The following is a 23419-nucleotide window of genomic DNA, read 5'->3' on the forward strand; positions in this document are numbered from 1 at the left end:
TCCCAAATCATGACATGGAGACTTAATATTATGAATGTTTGGCCTTAACTTAAGCTTGTCCCAGTAGCCCCTAGAATTTAAATTAACCTGCTTGTCTTCATCTCTGTTTTGCCTCAGGGCTTTTTTATTTTTATTTTTTTTCTTTTATTGCAGCTGCCTGGCTGGCTGGCCCCAGGCATGTCCTTCCTATTCTCCCTCATTCTCTCCTTCTCTCCTCTTACTTATTCTCTCTGCCCACCAGTCCTGCCTATCGCTCTACTGCCTGGCTATTGGCCATTCACCTTTTCATTAGGCCTTAGGCAGACAAAGCAATACATCTTTACACCATTAAACAAACACAGTACAAACAAATGTAACACATCTTTGCCTAGTTAAAGTAACATTTTGCAACACATGCAGGCTTGCTAGAAGCTATTCTTACTTACAATTCAGTCTGTTACAAATAGCTGTATCAGAAGCAAAAATATATGAAAGAACAATAGAGCCTCCAGGGTTTGGGAGAGCCAGCTGCCTGCTTTCAGTGGCCAGAGTCTTGTCCCTTCTCTTCCATGCCCAGTTGACCATCTCACACTCAGCTGCATGTCTTTTTATTCATCTTTTTCCATGGCCCGGACTCTGTAGTTTTAATCTTTAATCTTTCAACTCTGGTGTCTGTTCTCCCCAAAACAAATGTGAGCAACTTGAAGTTACTAACAATGGGCCCTTTCCCCTCACTGGGTGCCTCATTTCTCCAGGGAGAGTCCTTACAAGAGAAAGAAGCAAGACTCTCTCTCTCTCTCTCTCTCTCTCTCTCTCTCTCTCTCTCTCTCTCTCCCTGTTCCTGAACACACACACACACACACACACACACACACACACACACAAAACACCCCAACCACCACATACATCAAAGGAAAGATTGTACTATAGGACAGAAAGCAAGGAAGTCTCCTTATGAGAAACCCTAAATCAGTCTTGCAGGTACATGGAGCTTGGACTACCAACCTCCAGAGCTGTTAGAAAATAACTGTTTTGTACACAACCCAGACACCAAGTCTTTAATTTATCATGTCAGCTGAGAAGACTGAAATGCTATTTGTTAAGCACTCTGCTACATAATAAGGGTACAGACTGAGTAAAACAGGCTTTTTCTCTATTGATTAATGGGGCAAAGGAAGGAGACGAAAGGAGGTAGGAGAAATGATACTAAGCCGAGTGAGGAAGAGACCATGGTAGCCTTAGGGAGGGGACCTTGACACTGACTGAAATTTTTAATGTTGAGTCTTTTAGAAAACAGTTTAGGAAAGAAGGAAAAAAATAGAGTAGTTTTTAATTAAGACAGAAAAAAATGCAAGTACAGGCAAGGATGTGTGTAATTGCATTTGTATTTAGAAAGTATAAAAGCAATCTATTCAGATTAGAACACAGGTAGTAAAGAGAGATGCAGGAATGCACTGAGGCAGAGAAAGGCCATCAATCAGCCAGCTTTATCAGATCCGACTCTAGCACGAAAATCCCCGGAGATAAATGACAAATGGCAGGGACATCCACAGACATTTCCCTAGATCACCAGTTATTAAACATAAGGAAATAAAGCCTTCATAAAAGGGATGCATTACGTATCGATTGGGATACAGTAAGACTTGAGTTCTTGTAATAAAATATAAAGTTTAACATACATTTAAGGACAAATACATATTACAGAAAACTCCATCCCATTCATAAGTAAGGATGCTGAGTCAGTTCATTTAATGAGGGTAACTTTGGAAGCAGAGTCAAAAGGTCTGTCTGAGAAGACAGAAGTTATAGCATGAATAAATTCGGTGTCTTTTCCTTAGATTTTCCAGTGTTCTCTGGAATGGTTGACTGACATTTGCTTACACACACAGTTGCTCCATTGGAAAGATATTTAAGAAGATGATTCCATTTAAGGCAAAAAAAAAATGGATGGCTCATCAATAATTAAATCAATACTATTTATTATTCTCTCACTTAAATGCCCCACAGTGGTTTGTCTAGAATGGTTTCAGTTATAACTGTACCAGCAGAGAAGTGGATAGAGGATACATTTCTATTAAGTCACAAACAAATATAGTTTCAGAGAAATAATCTTATTCACAAAACCAGTCTGAGATGGTTTGGTTCCTGTCTTTTCCATTGCTGTAATAAAATACCATGACTGAGATTACTTAGAGAAGAAATGTTTATTTGGGTTTACAGTTCTACAGGATACAGTCCATGACCATCACAGGGATGTGGCAGGCATGCCAGATGGATCAGAAATTGAGAGCTTACATCCTGGACCACAAGCAAGAAACAGAGAGAAAACCCTGGAGATGGCAAGAGTCTTTGAAATTCTCAGTCACCTCCAGTGATGTACTTCCTCCAAAAAGGCAACAAACTCCCCCAAACCTTCCCAAACAGCACCACCAATTGTGACCAAGTCACCAATTGTGACCAAGTATTCAAACACATGAGCCTATGGGGAGACATTCTCATTCAAGAACATATATGTGGGGACAAACATATTATGAACTAGGATTCTTGGGTATGCTGAGCTTGCTGTAACACACAATAATGTTTATATTGTGTTGTTCTGACCATCATATCCTGCCATCCACCTTAACTTCTTCAGGAAGCCCAACTCCCTTCTCATATTACCATTCACTAGATGTTGCTGAATATTTAACTGTGCAAGGATGTGTTGCATTTGTTTATGTTGTGGAATATTTGTTTAACTATGTAAAGATGTGCTGTATTTATCATGTTGTGGAATATTTGTTTAACTATGTAAAAATGTGTTGCATTTGTTTAATTATGTAAAGATGCGTTGTTGTTTTACCTTGCCTGCTTAAGGCACCTGATTGGTCAAATAAAAAGCTGAATGACCAATAGTGAGGGAGGAGGTATAGGCATGACTTTTGGACAGGGAGAGTAAATAGGAGAAGGAATTTAGGATTGGAAGAAGAAAGAAAAATAGATGTCAGGAAGACACCAGGGGTCAGGCAACCAGATAATGAGGAAGCAGAAAAGTAGGACATACGGAATGAAAGAAAGGTAAAAAGGACCACAGGTAAAATGTAGATGAATACAAATAGTTTAAATGAAGTTAAAAGAGCCAGTGGGACAAGCCTAAGCTAAGGCTGAACATTCATAATAACAAGTCGCCATGTCTTTATTTGGGAGCTGGTTGGTGGCCCAAAGGAAATGCCAATCGCAATAGGATGCTCAGAACTTTGTGTATTATCTTTTATATACAGACTGGCAATGAATCTACTTCTAAAATATACCAGGAACTCGTTAGCATCACCTCAGCCCAGAGATAGTCTCCTCTTAGCTAGAGTGTTTTAATCCTCAGAGTGTCTCTGTACCTTCACCCCAAATCGTTCTCCAAAGAAGAAACAATGCACTTATCTTTAACAGCTAGATTTCTATATCCATACTAAAAGTGATTGTGCAATCATTTGTATTTGTGGTTTACAAGTTTGGATACATTGTCCATTTTACATAATGATGCTCTGTGAACTTTAAGTGTATCTTTTAGTGTGTGGTGGTTTTTTTTTTTTTTTTTTTTTGAGAGCTTACTTTTAAGTATAACTTTAGAATCAAATTACCAAGTATTAAAGAATTATACCTTCAATTTGGCTTTGAAAACTGAGCCATGCAATGACTCAGAGTGAGTCAGTTCTCTGAGAACATGATGTCATTGACTTTTCCATCATAACTTTGTTTATCGAATGAATTAGCAATCCTCACTATTATCAAGCCTCGAATTTTATTCAGAAAGGAAGTCCAGAGTCAGCTCTACTCTCTACACTGGAGCCCACTGAAGTTCTAGCTTTATGCTTTTGGCAAAACACACATTACTAAAATGAATCATCCAAAGAACACGTGACAGTTTTCAACTGCCAGTGGATTATAGGGCATGTAACATCATATCATCATGGAGGACCAACTGTCTTGCAGTAAGTACACCATATGTGATTCTCATTCTTACAGATCACTAGTCCTAGAATACAAAAGGAATAAAGCTAGGCAGGACATGCCCATGATGGTCTAGAGACTCAGGAGATAGCCCTAAAGAGATCTTTGAACTTTCCCAAGAGTAGACCGAACATACCAAAAATGCTAGTCTCCATTTACACATGTGGTGAAACCATCTAAAGCAGGGTTTACACATGAGGCTCTATCAAGAGGGAATTAAAAGACTGAAAATGATTGACCTAAAAGTAAAGGAGGCATTAAAAGTACCACCAGGCATGGTAGTTTATGACTATAATCCCAACCCTTGTAAGACTGAGGCAAGGAGATTACTGTTGGATTCCAGGCCAATCGAAACTAGACAGTGAGTTCCCACGCAGCCTGAGCTATAGCTTGAGAGTCTGTCTCAAGTACCAAAAACAAAAAAAGCAAGCAAAACTCTGTAACACCCATGGAGAAGTCACCTGCTTTATTGCATACATGACAATTTTTACAAGAGTATAAGTTAGGTATCATTGTACAAACTTGGAAGACAAGGTATTTACGTTTAAATGTCCCTCTGCTAACATATATTCAATGTGTAAGAGTTTCAAATGTTACTGATGTCAGTATCTGAGATTCACAAACAAGAAAGTGCAGAGAGTTACTCTTCTGAGACACTCACCAACTGATCACCAACTGATCACCCAGGCGCCATGATGTGATTTCTTTGTTCTATGTATAAGACTGAAATACTAGTGGCTGTGCTTCAGAAAACGTTGTTTGAGGCAATCACCATAGGAAATGCTGTCAAGATTCATAATTGCACAAATCTGTAAGGTCTTGCACTTCTGATCACAAGTTACACTGCTGTCATAACTCACAAAATAATAATGGTAGTATTTCAGGAACTGCTTGCTGTCTATGGCAGCAAATTGTTTAGCCAATCCATGTAAGCTCCTAGGCTGCAGATCAGCAATGCCATAGGTCTGAGTCAGTATGTACTCCAGTGTCCAATTGGATTCTCCTTTTAGATTTGCTTCTGTTAAGTTCAAATAATACTGTAACATGTCCTATATTAGAGATAATAACAAACCCAGTTTAGAGTGGTTTAAATTATGGTCCAAATACATTTCTATAAGAACTTCACTTCATCTGGGCAATGGAGACACATGTCTTTTATCCCAACACTTGGGAGGCAGAAGCAGGTGGAGCTCTGAAAGTTCAAGGCCAGCCTAAACTAGGAAACAGCCAAGGCTACACAAAGAGAAACCCTGTCTCAAAAAACAAATACACAAACAAATGAAAAACCAACAAAAAAATTATACATACATATATATATATATACACAAAAAAAAGTTCTCAATACCTGTATCACTTTAAAAAATGAGAGAATATAATAGTACATCATCCAAATATAAAGTTCGATGTAAAAAATAAAGCACCATAAATTCTCACAGCTTAGAGACGCCCACTAGCAGCTGATAGAAATCAGCTGGTGTTGGAGACAGCTGAGCCAGCCCATGACCTCTGCCTGAGGTTCTCAGCTAGGCCGAGATGTCAGTTTGGTAGTTCGAAATTGTGATGTGTGAGTTTCTCTGGGATTAATGGAGTGCATCAGCACCAGCAAGTAAGAGGGTTAGCCCTTTCATATCAAACTGTTCCAGAGAGCCACAAATGAGCGCCAGAGAATTTCTGAGACAAAAAATATCAATGTTCAATTTGAGTTTTTCCTTGAAAAACAACTTTCCCAAACCTTTACTAAGCACTTAGTATGAGTATTTATTATTCTGCAGTCAAATGCTCTACCACTGAGCTATACCCCCGAGTATTTATTATTCTGAATGCTTCCTTTTCATGGAAGCATCTTAGGAACTCATGATATAGAGTCATATCTGTGTCCATGTGGCACATATAGGTATGTGCAGTGTATGTTTATGCATTTTCTGTGTGTGAACATGCACATAGAGGTTTTAGCGCTGCAGGCCAGAGGTCAACATGAGTAGCTTCCTCAATTGCTCTCCATCTTATCTCTGAGACAGGGTCTCTTCACTGAACCTGGAGATCTCTCTATCAGCTAGAATGGATGGTACCAAGCTCCAGGGATCCTCTTGTCTTCACAATACTCACTGAGGATACTGATGTGCAGAACCATGCCTGGCATTTTGTGACCACTGGGTTTTTGAACTTTGGTCCTGAAGGCTACATAGCAAACACTTTACCATCAGAGTGATCTCCTGAGCCTCCACAGTCCTATGTTAATCCCCATTTTAAAGAAGAACAGATTAGAACACAGAGAAGCTTGGAAAACAGCTAAAGACAGAGCATAGTGTCTAAATAATTCTGTTTGGAAGGAGAATAATTAATGTTTATTCTTAGGGAGGACAATAGTATGTATCAAATAAGGCTACATCCTGAAAAAGTGCCAAGATCAGGGCTTGGGATGTAGCTCAGTTTTTAAAGTGTCTGCCTGCCTCACATACGCAAGTCCTCAGCACCCGATAACCCTGGGTACGGGAGCTCACCCCCAGAATCCCAGCTCTTGGTAGATAGAGGCGAGAGGATCGGAAGTCTCTAGAATAGAGCACATTTAGGCCAGCTTGAGCTACATGAGACCTAGTCTTAAACATATAAAAAGGGTCACGAAGCCCTTAAAGGGATGGAAACCACAAGCAAACCTACCCACCCACAGAGATGACAATAGAAATAACATCTTTAAATAAGGACACCGTGGGATATCAATATCAAGTGCATTTCTCAGCAAGTGCATCGCTGAGAATGAATGAAAACTCCAAAGACATATGTAAATGTTCACATATGAGGTCAACCAAACTGCTCAACTTACCAGCAATGTATAATCACCAGGTTTGTACTGAAATAGTCGGACACCAGGATTGTTTGTCTCTTTTTCTAAAATTCCTCTCACTGGTGTAACAGCAGGTGCCACAAATGCAGAATTTACTGGGCTTCCTGAACCAAAAAAAAAAAAAAGTCAGGAATATTATAACACTTTAACCTTAAAAGTATGACCAAGTTAAGAGACCAAGAGACAAATATTATGTGGTCATTGATTAATCCTCCAATTATAATTACCTCAAAGCAGTTAGTGTTGCTTTTGAGAAAATAGGGGTATTTACTACCAAAACCAAAGAGCTATTACTGATTTTGTTAAGCAGATTAATGTTATTATGGTTACATAAATCACCTATATTCCCTAACAATGAATATAGAATTACACAGATCTCTAACTGACTGTATGTTTAAAAGTTACTTTTAAACACTTCGGATAAGTAGATGGCAAATAGATGACAGATAGTTGAAAGATTAGTTATAGATTAGACAGATGATAGATATACATAGATCGCAGATAAATGAGATATAAATGATTGATGGAGACATGGATGACAGAAGACAGATAGGTGATAGATTTTAGAATGATAGACAGATGATAGTGGTGATGAAGAGATGATAGAGAATGAATAGATGATAAATAAATACAGCATGATCTTGATCCACATTTAATACAAATGATGAATAAACAGGGACATTAATCATATTCCAAACCTTTATATGCATTTGAAATTTTTTCACAAAGAAAAACAAATTTGTCAATACTTGAACACGCACAAGCAAAAAAACAAAAAAACCTGACCATTTTTTAATCATGCGTAAAGCAAACTTTCAATAATTATATAATAATTTGATTAGCATAAGACTTTACTAATCCCAGCATTTGGGAGACAGAGGCAGGTAGATAAAAATCTGAGGCCAGCCTGGTTTACATACTGAGCCTCAGCCCAGTCACCCAGTCACAGCTACATAGTGAGATTCTGTTTCAAAAAAAAAAAAAAACGTAAAAATCAAGAACCATAAACCAATAAACCAATGTCATGGTTCATGGTTGGTTATGGTAGTGCACACCTTTGATCCAGCACTGGGATAAACAGATGCAGGCCGAACTTGTGTGAGTTTGAGGACAGCCTGGTCTACATAGTGAGTTCCAGGACAGCCAGGGCTCCACAGTCAATATCTCAATCTCTCTCTCTTTCTGTCTCTCTCTCTCTCTCTCAAAAATGTCATATGATGATCTTAAAAAATCAAACTTTAAAGTAGTCATTGTTATAGGATAATTTGTTGTAGATGAGAGACAAACATTTGAAAAATATTATGAAAATATTGAAGAAAATGCACCTTGTTTCCCTTTTGTCTACATAAAACCAAACCCTTACTGTGTCTTGCTATAACTTCTCCTAGTTTTCCTTTCCTTTATTGTGAGTGACTGACAAAAACAAGTAAGAACATGCTGAATATTTTAAGGCATTCTGTGAATTGTGATCTGTGCTTTAAATTTTGAGAAAAACAAAGTCTTATAAAGAGAAATACAAACAGTATTACTTCTCCAAACTCAAGTGTCTAACAAAAACTTGGGGTGAGCTAAGGGTTTCGGAGGCTTCTGTGTGGTTACCAAACAAACAATACTGGCCCTGCACAGCTGACCAGAACGCATGATGAAGAACTCTAGTCACATGTCTAATCCTATGATTTGTGCTCTCAGCATATAACCGTTCAAGATAAACAAGAAAAAGCAAGGAACTTGGCTTTTGGACGAAGCTTGAAATGCCCTGGGCAGTAAGTACACTGGGCAGTCACAGCTATGGTCCAGCAAGGAGGACTACGACCAGCACCCAGGTCACACTCATTACCTTGTCTGTCGGAAAGAACCATAAGGCTGTCCCTGTGGGTGTGGCCGTAGAACTGTCCTGCAATGACAGGGCTGTATTTTCTGAAAATGTCCACCAGTTTCTCATTATAGTAGCGCCTCACTGCTGGGGTACCAGTCGCATAAGGAAGATAGCCCACTGGAATGTGTGCTATGATGTATACCTGAAAGGAGAATACAAGAAGGCATATAACAGCTTGTTGGCACATTTATCATTACTAAACAGCAGAGGCATACCCATGACAGAACATACATTAACTAAAATTCAGAAGGCAAATACACTTTGTCTCCTGTTTCTGAGAAGGGAACAAGCTGCAATTATGCAACACTGCATTATGGCGTTGGTCTTGTGTGGACCGTACTGTGGGACGGAACAAGAATATTGACCTGAGTCATCTTTGTGTTTAAATCTTGAATTTTTAAGACTTGTATTAATTCCTGATTCTGCCCCAAGCTCAATGAACAAATTAATCCTTCTGTTAGTCCTCTGCCAATTCCAGTCTATGGCATCTACCTTCTCCTTATTTTGCAGAGAGCTGTTGAGTGTATTTTCCAGCCATTCAAATTGATTTGCTGGGTCTGTCTTGTTCAGTGTCATGATATTTGGGCCATAGTACAGGTTCGTGTTTAGGCTAATGATCCTCAGGTCTGGATGATTTGCAACTTTCTGGGAGTAAAAGCCACCTGTAAAAACAAATGTAAAACACGCATTAGGAACACGAACACACAGACGTGCAGATAGTGGGCAAGTGAACTCTTAATGTTCACAACGCAGACTGGCACTCTCACTGGGTATGAATCTAAGTTAACATTAACCATAAAGTTACCAGGTGTCACGTCCAATGTGAAAGACTATGAGGGAAAAATAGCTGCATCCAATATGCATGTTGGGGCAGTGGGAAATGAAATTGAACTTTTAAAACATAGTAATTTATATTACAGTAAACCACAAATCCTCAAAATGCAGAGTTGTGGAATCACATACCAGCTGTTACGTCTACAACACAGCTCCTGCACCTAAGTTTCAGGGATCGCTATGGAAGACAGGGAAGAGAGATTGTAAGAACCAGAGGGCTGGGGAGCTCACTGTGAGACTGTGTGTCCTAAATGTCAGAGAAGCTACACACATGAAGTCTCACCAATATGGCTGCCTGAATATGATCTGAACAAGGACACTACCAGTAGACATGCTAACATAGAAGGGGAAAAGCTCACAAGGCATCAACCTAAGACACAGAACTATAGGAAACTAAAGAATAAGAAAATGGGGGAAATAAGTCTTCCAGGCAGGAGACACCAAATGGCTATCCAATACCAAGTGGTCAGCCCTGGAAACACAGACACATATGTAACAGACTGAGAAGCTTGCATTTATGTATCTAGAAGGCTATATTTCAACCTGTCCATCCATCTATCATCTATCTATCCACATGAGCGACAACAAAGAAAAAGCATGCATATATTGAGAAAGCAAGAGGAGAGTGATATGGGACAGAATCAGAGGGAGGAAATGGAAAGGACAAATTATTCAATTATATTTTAATGTCAAAAAATAAAAAACAGCAATTTATGCACTAGCTCCTAGCTTTAAATAATCTTAAGTCCCAGGACTTAAGATGAGAGATATGAAATATAAAATCTAAAGAATGGTAATGCACAGGACCCTGCTAGATACACCCAGACAATGAACACATCAGACCCCACATGGTCCAACCCTGAACCGGTAGAGACAGACACCAGAGGATCTGTCATACTGGAACATTCAGAGTGAGGCCCTCTATTCCTGTGCCTAATTTCTTCGTCTTGTGCCCACTCACCAAGCATCTATTTCCACAGCTTTCAGTCATGACTGATCACACACAAGCTCTTAACTTCCATTTTCACCCCTACAGTCACAACGTGTTATGATTTTCCACACAGTAATAGAGGCTAGAGGCCATCCTCTCTAGCATCATTCCTCGGATGCTATATATCTTGCTTATTGGGACAGGGACTCTCATTGACCTGGACTTTATCAGGCTAGGCTAAAGAAACACAGAGTCCCAAAGATCTACCCGTGCCCACCTCCCAAGAAGTGGAAAAAAAAAACTGATTAATATTTACAACATACAATAGCAAGGGGTAGACATTCTGCTATAGTTTAGATTTGAAATGTTCCCAAAGACCCATGTGTGTTTACAGTTGGTTCCGGATGATAGCCTTATTTAAAGGTTACTAAATCACCAGGGGGCGTGAGACTCATCTTCTTGATGAGCTAAATAGTGTACTGGAGGTAGGGCCTAGTCAACCACCGGCAGTAGAACACAGGGGGAATGTCTTCAAATGGTATGTCTTGTGTCTGCTGGCATGGACTCATGTGCTCTCGCTTTCTTTATCCCTCCCTCCGTTCTTCCTCCCCTCCCTATCTCTTTTCTCCATCCTTCCCTTCCTCCTTCCTTCCCTCTCTAGCTCTCTCTTACCTCCCTACCTCCTTTGCTGGTTGCCATGAAGTAAGAACCTATTCCCTACCATACTCATCTTCCATGATGTCTTGGCCTCATCAGGGGCCTGAAACATTGGGGCTAGAAGACTATGAACGAATGGACCTTTGGAAGCAGAAACTCAAATGAATCTTCCTCCCTTCAGTTGTTGATCCCAGGCATTTCTTCACAGTGTTGAAGTCCGTACTAAACACACACTACTATTCCAAAAGTGAGGAATGGGAAAATAATAAGGCAGGCTCAGACAAAAGCAAGATGGCATCCAGCAAGATAAACATTATCTTAACTCTTAACTCTATGGCTGACAACTACTGTCCATGGAAGTGGGAAATCAGCTTCCATTGGGCAGCCCTATGGCCTTCCTGACCACGTGTCACATGCCCTTTCCTGGGCTGACTCTGCTTGCATTTACATCTACCCTTAGGTGATGTTGCAAATTCCTGGCATCTTTAACTTGTATGGTCCACACACAGCTTCACTCTTCAGCTTCACCTATCATCTTCTCAAGGGCTGCCCAAGGACGGGGGAGGAGAGACGACTACACTCAGGGAAGAGCTCACCATGTATTCTTTATGCTACTTTTCTATACACTTCGAGGCCCATCTGGAAACCTCAGTTACTCTCACTTTACCAGATGTTTCCTCATAACATCATGCTTTTGAGGTAAAATTATCTGTTCTTTCTTCAATCCATTTTCCAATTAAAAACATATACTTTTGTTTATATTCCCATTCAAAATTCAGCTTTTTCTTCAAGTGGAACATCTTGGTTAAGGATGGGTCAGAGAGGCAAAGAGCTCTCACATGAGATAAACGGGTTCCAATGTGTCCTAGGGCCACACTGCTCTTTACTGTCTTTCAACAAACTGGCTACAAAGACCCTCTAGAATTGGAAGACACAAACAAACATTAAAGATTTAAGTCTAAACAAGTAATTAAAAAGGGAAGCAAAATAGTGTTTCACTAACCTTTCCTCAAAGTGCTAATGGCTTCTCTATCCAGCCACTGTTTCCAGAGGTCAGCCACAGCACTGTAGACCTCACTGGTGGCTATTGGCAGCTGATCCTGGTCACAACGAAGAAAATTCGCAATTGAAACTTTAAAGATATTTGGATTAATTGGAATATTGCTTGAATGCTGACTATGTTCGTCATCTGTAGACACTAATTTTTAGTCTTTTAGGAATTCATATAACCTAGCTGAAAGAGGGTAGACAAAGGCTGATACACTAATTGTAGGACATGTTGCCCAGTGCTACCATAGAAATCCTAGAAAACAAAACAAGAACGTTACGTCAGGCAAGGAGTAAGGCAGCATTTAAAGTAGGAATTGCACAACAATTTCAAGTCAGCATTAGAGCAAAATAAATGGCCCAGACATAAACCTGGCAGTACAGAGGTGTGTGCTATGTGCAGAGAGAAGCTCGTGCTTAGGGCCTGGATGGATGATGAGATAAAGAAGTATGTTCCTGAAACAACAACACAAGTTAGAGCCTGAACATGCAGGATTGGTGTTGCATGCTGTTAAAGAAAACTTGATGACGGAAGATTTTAATGAAGTCTTTTAGAATGCTATTACAAAGCTACACAATCCCTTCAAGACTCAGGTTTGCACTGGCCTTTTTGTGGTAAGCAAAGCTGTGACAACATATTGTGATTAAAACAAAAAAATTAAGAACATGTATTGCAGAGGACTGAGTTTGGTTCCCAGCAGCCATGTGACTTACACTGCCTCTAACTCCAATCCCAAAGGTTCTGATGTCTCCGGCCTCTTAGGATATCCACATTCATGTGTGTGTGTGCGCGCGCGCGCACACACACACACACACACACACACAAGAGAAACAGAAAGAGTTAAAAATAAGATCGTTTCCTTTTGGGCTGAGACATGACTACCATAGACAATTGAGCTATAATAGGAAGGGATCTTACTGATGAGGTTGGCAGCACCTGTCTTACCAGTGTAGAAGTAAATAGAAACCATGGTCCATACTGCCTACTTGAGCAGTAATGGGAAAGAATTCCAGGGCAAGTAATCTGCTTCTGATGGTCAGGCAAGGTAGTTGCCCATCTCTGTATGTTTATAGAGTTACCCTGCAGGTTTAAAGGCTTTTACTGGAGAACATCAACTCAAATTTTACACTAGTACCCTTTCAAATTATATCCCAGATAGCAGTCTTTGGGGGAATTTCTTCTGAAATGTTCATGTAATATTTGATATATCTAAAGTAGCATTTGATGTATCTAATGAGTGTGAGGGAGCACAAGAGGCGTTGGAAGGGAAAGAAGAAAGGATGAAAATTATATAAACTCAGTACTCATGTACGAAACTGTCAAAAACACGTTTCTACATTAAGAAAAGATCATGTGGGCATGGAGTGCAAACCTTTAATCCCAGCATTAGGGAAGCTGAAGCAGAAAGAAAAGAAGTAATAGAAACGCGCACACACACACACACACACACACACACACACACACACACACACACGGTAGGAACTGGAAATTAAGTACAACAGGAAAACACATGCTAGTTTGTGGAAGACCCTGGGTTAGCATGCAGGAGACCCTGGGTGAGTATGTGAGAAACCCTGGATTCAATTGCCATCAGTAAAACCCATAATCTAGAAACAGGAAAAAAAAAAATGTAATTTATATATGCAGACCAACTTCCCTGCAGATAGAACAATTTATAGAAGTTAGTATTTATATCTTTGACTTGCTTTAAGATTTGCTTGAACAAAAACAAAGATAAAGATAAAATTTAAAAATCTCAAATCCAAAAAGAACTCATCTGGGGTATGATTTAATAACTACAACGTCACTTACTGAGGGCTTATGAGGTGCCAGGAAATATGTTACGTTCTTTTCATATATTATCACTGGTTTGCACATAAGCTTTGCAAGGCAAATACCGTCACTCTTGTTTATAAATGAGTGACCTGTGGAGGAAAGACATGTGAATTATCCAAAGCCGAGTAAGGTTTTTGATCAGGAGAGAATAGAACTACCAATTCTCGTAAGCAAATCTCTGTACAAATTGGTATTTTTTGGTTGTGTTGTTGTTGTTGTTCATTTTTTATTTTGAGACAGGGTTTCTCTGTGTAGCCTTGGATATCCTGGGACTCACTCTGTAGATCACGTTGGCCTCGAACTCACAGAAAAAAGATCCACCAGTTGCTCTGTCCAAGTGCTGGGATAAAGGTGTGCACCACCACTGTCCAGGTTGGTTTTTACCAGACTGTAACAGAATGCTGTACCATGACTGAGTGTGCACAGGCACCTTAACAAATGGCTTCTGTGAGTGACTAGAGTCAGGTCACATCAAGCAGTTAATATCCTAAAAATAATGTCTTTAATCATATCTGAATCAGATAAGCTGGACTGAAACTCTGGACCTTTGGTTCTTTTAAGAGTCTTTCTACTGATGCCCTCAATAACAATCTACCTTAAATCAGAATGTGCTGGTCTTCATATGTCTACCGGTTTTGGAAACTGCAAATGCTTGTTGATATTAACTTTGCTTGCTAAGCCTATCCTGGAAATGGTAAATAAGAAAACATAGTGAAAGGAGTAGGGAAACTGAAGAAGTTTATAAGAACAACAACAAAAAGGAATAAAAAAAAAATCCACATTCTGTGAAAGTTGTTTCTAAAATGTATCCTTGGCATAATATTTCATAAACTAATTTCTATCCTTTTGAAAACACCCAAAACCTTGATGGCTATCACAGGAGTACTTCCTCGAGACCCATTGTTATCCCCTACCCTTGTCATAATTTTGGCATTATTAAAAAGGAAAGCAGTTCTGAAAGTTGAGGTCAGTTTTACCTGTGGCCAATAATCATGATTGCCCAGTGCAGGAAAAACCTGGAGGTTTGGAAAGAGGTTCTGGACGGTCAATGTCATGTTAGTGATCACCTTGATTACAGTACTTGTTGAGAGTTCAGGTACTGGGACATGAGGTGGGCTATCCCTGAAAAGGAGACAGAAATGTTAAGAATAAATCACTAGATTTATGCATTATAACTTATTGAAGCTATCATTATGCATGTCTAATTCAGAATAAGAAGTTAAAATGAAAAAGAGTAGCCAATGGTGATGGCATACCCTTAGTCCCAGTTATTCAATAGACTGAAGTAAGGGATGGATTGAGCCCAGTATTTCAAAATCAGCTCGAACTACATAGCTGAATATAACCACAAAAGGGGATAGGAGAGTGGAGTGAGATAAATACTCTTCATCTACAGACAATCCTACAAAAGGGGAGGGGTTGATACAGGAAATTCTAGACGATTTGACTGCCTTGCTCAAGATTTATAAGAAATCACAGAATTAGCAAAATGTGGACAAGACCAAAAGCATAGCTTCAAATATCTGTTTTATCAACAAGTAATTATATACATGTGGGCAAGTTGTTTAGAATCTCAGCTCTTCATTTTGTTGCCTCTAACATGGAAATAATATGATCTCAGGACATAAAGATCACTAAGTTGCAGAATAGAAATTAATTAAGGTACTAACTCCACATGAAGTTAACACCTTATAAGGATTATTTCAGGAACTAGAAATACAGTCCTCACCACAGGATTTGAATGGATGGACTTAGTTAATTATCTCATCATAAAATGATGCTTCACAAAATCATCATCACACGTTAACATCTATTATTATCTTTTGTTAATTGTTTAAGCAAAACTTACTATCATATTAATCAATATTACAAGATACTGATGCAAGTGTGTTATTTATGGAATCATCTCTTAGCTAGATAAACACCCACCTCCCACTCCCTCCCTATTTCATGTCCCTCTTCTTCCTTTTTAGCTCACTGAGTCCAGTTTGCACTGCCTAGATACTCATAAGTGTGCGACCATCCACACTCTTTATGACTTTTATGAATTTAGCACTGTAATGAAGAGTACCACACTGTAGGACAATACATAATTAAGAGTTTACATATGTACTTACCCTGTCCATATCATGAAAGATGCTTCTTGTCCTGAATTCTTAATAAAACCAAATGCTGACAAAATAAGTTGATATGGAGAGTCACACATGACATCTCCAAAAGGGCCAGGATTGGAGGCATTTGCACCTTTAGATGAAGCACACACCTTGGTGTGGTCATCTGTAATGTGGTAAGTAGGGTCCAGATGTAAGTCAGTCACATGCCAAAACTGTCCTGTTGGTTAGAAAAGAAATACTGATAAATGTGTGGTTTGAGTAAGATTGACACATCTGCTCCCCTCTCCACAGAAGGAAGCCATCGTAATTTCAGTGTTCTTACACCATGAAGATAAATATAAGTCTCTCCTGTTAGGCGAAGAAGCTTCGAATAACAGAAAAACATACAACTTACACATGTGTAACCAATGAGTTCGGAGACTACTCAAAAAAGACTCTAATAAAGATGAGATTGGACAATAAAATGTTGGTGCCATCTTTCTGAGAGGCCAATGAGATTATATCATATTGTATTATAGCATGTCTTCTTGCAGAATTTGAGATGTGGGAAATTATTTGCTTTGCTCTTGTGGAAAAACAATCACTTAAAAATATTACCTACAGTTCCAAGACAGTAAATGTTTATCTCAGTTAATTTTTATCTAATTTCTCTCAGCCTCATAGAAAAAAAATAAAACGTCAATAGAACATTATGGGAGGCAGTTCTTAAAAGACAATTCTCCTATTGGTCTCAGGGAAAAGCCAAATCTATTTGACAGCAATCCCACTTGGAAATCATGTTGAGAAATATTACTTCATTAAAAAGTTATTAGAGCCAGGCATTGGTGGCTCATGCCTTTAATCCCAGCACTCAGGAGGCAGAAGCAGGTGGATCTCTGAGTTTGAGTTCAGCCTGGTCTACAGAGCTAGTTCCAGGACAGGCTCCAAAGTCTGTCTCAAAAACCCTGTCTCAAAAAACAAAAAACAAAATCCAAACAACAACAACAACAAAACTATTAGAACAAGTCATAACATCTTCCACTATGGATCTGTATTATATGCCAGGAGTGGTTTATATGACAGATGTGGTATTAAGAAATGTATATATGTTAGATCACTTCATTCTCAAAGGGACTCTAATATTGGACTTACCATTTGACTTGTGCTGTGTTGGGTGTGGTTTGAATGAGAAACATCCCCCATAGGCTAGGGTATTTGAATAGTTCGTCCCCAGTTGGCAAAGTTAAGGAACCATTAGGAGGAGTAGCCATGGTGGAGGAAGTGTGTCACAATGGGATGGGCTTTGAGAGTTCACAGCCTCACCCCCCTGTCTGCTTCCCATTTGTGGTTAAAAATGTGACCGCCAAGCTTCCTCATCCAGCTCTGTGTCATGCCTTCCTATCCTGGAACTATAAACCCAAATAAACTCTTCCTGCTAGAAACTGTCTAGATAGTGACATTTTATCACAGTAACAAAAGGTAACTAATACGCTGACTCAAGTAGGAAATTTGCTAAGCATACACAACTTATATGATCCCTCATAAAAGGGACCATATGTGGAAGAGCCCTCAAGTTTCTTGACATATAATTTACATACAAATTCAACCTCTGTGCTGGTTTCTCATATATAATTAACTTCTTCAACACTTGATATTTGTTCAGCTTTACTAGAAAACTTTTGGACAGAAAAACTAAATTTTGGAATCAAAGAAGAGAAAATATTTCCCTTATTTTGTTTTAATTACCATACTTATTTAGTGAGTATATGCTCTGCATGTCTTTTCAGATTGTTCTCCTAAATTGCTCTTCAGAATAGCCTCCTAAATGTGCTATATTAACATATTAAAAGTTTTGAAATCACTCTGATTTCAGTTTGCATCTGAATATACCAGGAGAAACAGCAAAACAATGCAAACTTTTTGATTTATGCAAAAATGACAAAACAGTAAAATTCAATGGGAAACACACAGTGAAAACAGTTATGATGATGCTTTGACTGTTTATTTGACACAATCTAGAATCATTGGGAATTTCAATGAGGTTGAGTTGGGGCAGGCATGCCTGTGAGGAACTCTTGAGCCTTGATGTAGAAAGACCCAGCCCACAGGGAGGGGCACTTGTCTCCAGGCAAGTGATGCCAGATTGTGAAAGTGTGGCAAGAACTGGGCACAGGTAAGCATTCATCATTTATTCTCTGTCTGTTCTTGACGGTGGATGTGAGCAGCTGCCTTGTGTTCCTGCTGTGACTGCCTAGCAACAATGGAGCAATGATTTCATTAGAGCCACAGAAGTGAAATTAAAACGATTGGCTTGGTAAGTGGCAAGGACAAGTTATTGTCTTGGTGGTCAGTTTTTTTCCAGTGTCATCATAATTGTATAATAAGGGTTCACATGTAAGAAACAGAAGGCACAAAATCCAGTTGAAAGTTGATATAAAATAGTATCCATGGTCAATTAATCAGTATTTGAAAACATCAGCCAAGAGTAATTTCTTTCTTTCCACAAAATACCATAAACTTTTTCTTGACTTCTGATATACTCTATCCCAGCACACAAAGCAGAGGAGGCAAATAGATTGGAATTGTCATGCAGGTTGCCCCTCCATCTCATTTTTGTGTAAACCTGTGTTTATATTATTTATAGCATGTAAACATGCAGTTACTACTTATAAAACAGAATGGTGTTTGACAGTAATAGTTTTACTGAAGGATGAGTCAGAACCTCTAGAAGCTTTACATTCTAACCTTAATGAAATTGTGCATGAAGTGTGTGTGTGTGTGTGTGTGTGTGTGTGTGTTGACCGCCTTCCAGCGTAAGTTCTACACCCAGTAATTCAGTCTGGCTGTTGACCTTGGCTGCTTCATGTGTCAGATGGGAATGTAATGGTGTCCTTTAAGATAATAGGTAACTTAGGAGTGGCAGAAAGCAGGTCTCTACAAGGCATATGACACTGAGCAAACTACATTTTTGTTTTGCTATCGTTATTTTATCAAACCTGCCATCTGAAATTGAATTTCCCCATTTGCCTGTAACCCTTCCATCTCATCAAGTACTTACGACAAGTTTAGGACTGCTCTCTAGGCTTTTCACCATTATTGTATGATAGCAGACAGGAAACTGAAGTGCACAGAGATTAAACAGTGTCACATGTCATCAAGAAGAGGGCTGAGACACTGATTCGGGAATCTCACCTCAGAACCCATGTGGCTTTTAACCACCATGCACGGCCTTCCACATACTTAGTCAAAAGGGCTGCCTCAAATGAAAGTAGACAATGGCATCTACATAGAAGGTGTGGGGAAGATTAAAGTAAATGAGAACATGAATGGATTAAGTTTACATAATCCAAAACCTGAAAGGGATTAGGGTTCCATTTCAGAATCCTCTGACAATGCAGTACCTGGTTCACAGAGCCCCAAGAACGGGAATTTGTCTGACAGAGTGGGCCCTTAACAAAGACTCCTTAATTTATAACTAACAACATTTAGGCAAAGGTAAAATTCAGGACGCCCCCCCCCATATCACGTGACTAGACAATGAAAGCTGAGCTAAAACCAGTTTCTCTAGGTGACAACGTGCTGTTTAACACATCACCTTGCTGGATAGAAAAATGAGGGGGTAATGGTTTTACTGAAGGGTGGCTTTGAATGAGTCAGAACTTCTAGAGGCTTTACATTCTAACCTTATGAAATTGTACATAAAGTGTGTGTGTGTGTGTGTGTGTGTGTGTGTGTGTGTGTGTGTGTGTAGACCGTAAACCACCAGTCTGGCCTGTGACACTAAGTATCACACTCAAATCAAATTTTCTAAAGTCCAAAGTTCTTTACCACAATAATTGCTTTCTTAATCTCCAGATAATCTTCGTAAAGATTTCTCAATATATATGTGTTCCCCATATCTAGATAGATAAACACTCAAAATTTATCTGGACAGATGCTCAAACTTTTCAAGAAACAAAGCTTAAGTCAAAGAAAGCTTAATAATTCGTCCCAGCAAACCCAATGAACTGTATTATGGTCAAAAGTATGTAGTTGATTAACTACGTGTTGGCATTGGTATTCCTATTTATAAAGTCAGTTCCTATGAGCTAAATACACCCACAGGTACTAAATTTTTAAAAAAGGAGTCAAACACATTCAGGTAAACAACACCAGCTGGCTGTCCTCTGGTCACCCAGACTTGGCACACAAGAAAACTAGGACTGGAAATTTAAACACAGGTAGGAAACAAGCAGCAGACAGACCAGGGAGAAGTCGTGGGGGAAGTAGAAGGGAGGAAGAGGAAGAGAGGAAGAGGAAGGGAGGAAGAGGAGATCTCAGTGAGTGGAAAACATGTAAAATAAGCCAAGCAGTGTGAAACCAGCAACACATCTGGTCTTTGACTCCAGTTAGGCTCTCTTCCTTCCTGGGGGGGGGGGTGATTCAACCATGTCGCCTCCCTTACCAAAACAGGAAGCTACATGGAGATGTATATCACACACACGCGCGCGCGCGCGCACACACACACACACACACACACACACACACACACACACACACCTTTGTACAGGGGTTTTCAGCAACTAACTCTTTAAAACTAACTCTTTAAAACTGAAAGGTGACTTTGCCTGCGGTGCAGCCTGAGATGTTTTTAGGTCAAAATCCTGAACAGTCACACATTTAAACAGCAGAATGAGAACACAAGTCAACAGCATACATACACACTCTGGGGGGGAAATTCTGTTATGATTGTTATTTGCCAGACATGGCAAACCGGACATATAGTTGTGGCTTGCAAAGACTTGACAACTAAGTTCTGCACACTTCATGCTCAGGCAAACCCCCACCCCACCCCCAGGACATTACTGAAGTCCTATATAGGCCAACAGCTTAGAGGGAACAGAATTTCAGTCCTGAGCACTGAAGGATAGCTATCTCCCCAAATCAAACCAGAACCCTTCTCTTAGCAACCCCAACCCAACCAGAGCAACTACTTTTAAAGGGAAAACACAGAAGGCATCAGACAATCTTACTAAACAATCGGTCTGGAGAGTGATACCCAAACTTGAGAGCGATCAGAAGTGTTAACTGGTCCTGGGCAGCCATCCCCACAGGTCTGGATTCAGACATTTGGAGTGGGGCTGAGCTTAATGCATTTTACCAAGTTTGGAAGCTGCTTTTTGCTGCTGTTTATGCTGGGACGAGGGGACAGAGGGGACAGAGAGGACAGGGGGTGGAGCAAGCACCGGGCTAAGTGTTGAAGAGCAGAACTGTTCACCCTGACTCGAGGACCTAAGTACACCAAGGGATAAAGAAGGGCTCAAGAGTTTTATTGTGAGCTTGGAGGCGACAAGAAGCCAGGAGACCTGGAGAGAAAGAGAACAGAACAGAAGGGCCCAGGTGCGGTGCGGGGACTCTCTCTGTCCCACTGTGTTCTGGGCAAACTGGGTGACTTAGGGAGTACCCATGGCAATTCTTAGCTGCCTTTCCAGCGGGACAGCAGCTTTGGCTTTCCTCCCCCCCCCCCCCCGCAAAACAGCCCAGACCCAGGATGTAAACAAACGCCCTGCAGGCAGCTCAATGCGCTTGGCCACGGGGCGCCCCCACGATGGTCCGGGACTCAGTGACCTTGCTGTGTGGCCTTGGACCACAGTGGCCAGCGTGGCCGCGTCCTGTGCCCAGCCGCCCACGCACCGTCGCAACTTCTCCGGCCCCTTCCACAGTCGCGATCCACTCACCCACTGCTGGAGTGCGACCGGCAGGCGCCAGGGGCACCCCGAGGCCCGGGTGGCAGGGCCAGGCAGCCAGCAGGCAGCAGAGGAAGGTGGCCAGCAACGCCATCGCGAGCAGCGGCCACTGCCCCGAGAGGCTAGGCTAGGAGGCCGCTGGGACCCACAGGTCCTGGGGGTGGGGAGGAGGCCCCAGCCGCTCCGGGTGTAGACGCCCAGATCACGTGCAAGGACAGATTTCCCCAGAGCATGAGTCCTCCTGACCTTCTGGGCTCTGGTTTTATTTTAATACGCTTCCTTATTTCCTAGATTAGTGGGAAGGAATGTTCTATTGCCAACCCGGCACACTTTATCTTCTCTGAACCCGGGAGTGCCTACCTGACACGGCAGGTGCAGGACGGGGAGGGGCGGGGAACCGCTGGAGTGTGGTTAAGGCATTTGAGTAGCAGAATGGGTCTGGATTTCTTCGGTGTTTGCACCACTGGGGACTGAGGATTGAAATGCAAATTCCAAAGCCTAACGCTGGCTGTGATGAATCACCACTCAGGGAATGTAACGCAGCTGCGGGTTGGCTTTACAAGCCTCCAAGGTGATGGATAGGTGGAGTTTGCCAACCATGCCCCATTTTCCCCAGGCTGAACTTTTCCCCCCTCAACTGAGTTACAGCATTCCCTGATGCAATATACCTGGTAAATACACATAGACTGTTGATTTTACAGTCCAAAGGAAGTTTCGCAAACTATATTGGCAAAGAAGCCCAAATCCCCAGTCTGTGTTTGACATGTATCCTGTGTTCTTTCTCTTGGCATTTATGAGTATGCAGCCTCTGTAAAATAAAGCCAATAATTTTAGTTTATAAGACATGGGATTTGTATGGCGAAGATCACACTTTTGAGAAGCTGACCTCATAAAAGATGGGAGCTGGAGTTCCTTGAAGATGTGCTGAGTTAAAAGATTCTGCAAATTCTACGCTTTAGCTGAACTTCAGGGTATTCACTGTGGGAAGATGGATGTTTTAGGTGGAAAGTCAAAATTTCCCTAGGATATCTTGGCCCCTTTAATAATCAGTTGCCTTAACTGACATGTCTAGCACATCATTCTCATGACTAACAGAGTAACTTAGAACACATCACTATGCTTAAGCTCTTTAGATTCCTCCAACCCTAAAACCAAGACTACTACATTTGAACCCTATAGATTTACCCTCTTGGGTTTATATTCTTTCTATTACAAACATAACTGGTAAATATATTGCTTTATTGCTTCCTTTGTTCTGTAGCTATACAATTTTCTGCCACCATGTGGAAACATTCATTTAGAGTAACCTGAATCTGTGTTCCAGGCCTAGGATTACACATAATTTGGTTCAGTATATATTATTTTTATATTTTCTTCAAGTAATTTTACCAAAGAATTTTAAAAACACATTTTCCCTCAAAGAAAACCTTATTTCACAGCCTCCATAATTTAACCATTGTATCTCATGAAAAGGGATTTTAAGTGAACACTAACTCCCTTTCCAAATGCAGCCAGACTCCTCCTAGACATGCTATAGCTTTCAGGGGTGACTTAAGCAGTAGACGAACCACAGTGATTTCCAGTGACAGGCAAAGTGGCCTCTGCAGTTTCTC

The 23419-nt window shown here is 40.4% G+C and overlaps 1 protein-coding gene across 1 annotated transcript; it reads right to left on the reverse strand.

The window, feature by feature from the left end:
• Positions 1-1936: 1936 nt before the first annotated feature.
• Positions 1937-22101, reverse strand: Smpdl3a (sphingomyelin phosphodiesterase acid like 3A). Its single transcript, XM_051175499.1, has 8 exons — positions 21798-22101; positions 16105-16318; positions 14965-15109; positions 12107-12203; positions 9174-9343; positions 8643-8823; positions 6785-6909; positions 1937-5012 (listed from the first exon to the last, which is right to left on the reverse strand). Exons 1-8 carry the CDS (start codon positions 21898-21900, stop codon positions 4695-4697), a joined length of 1353 nt encoding a protein of 450 aa, XP_051031456.1. The 5' UTR covers positions 21901-22101; the 3' UTR covers positions 1937-4694.
• Between the last annotated feature and the right edge of the window lie 1318 nt (positions 22102-23419).

This window comes from Phodopus roborovskii, unplaced genomic scaffold, assembly GCF_943737965.1.
Source record: "Phodopus roborovskii unplaced genomic scaffold, PHOROB, whole genome shotgun sequence".
Taxonomy (NCBI): domain Eukaryota; kingdom Metazoa; phylum Chordata; class Mammalia; order Rodentia; family Cricetidae; genus Phodopus; species Phodopus roborovskii.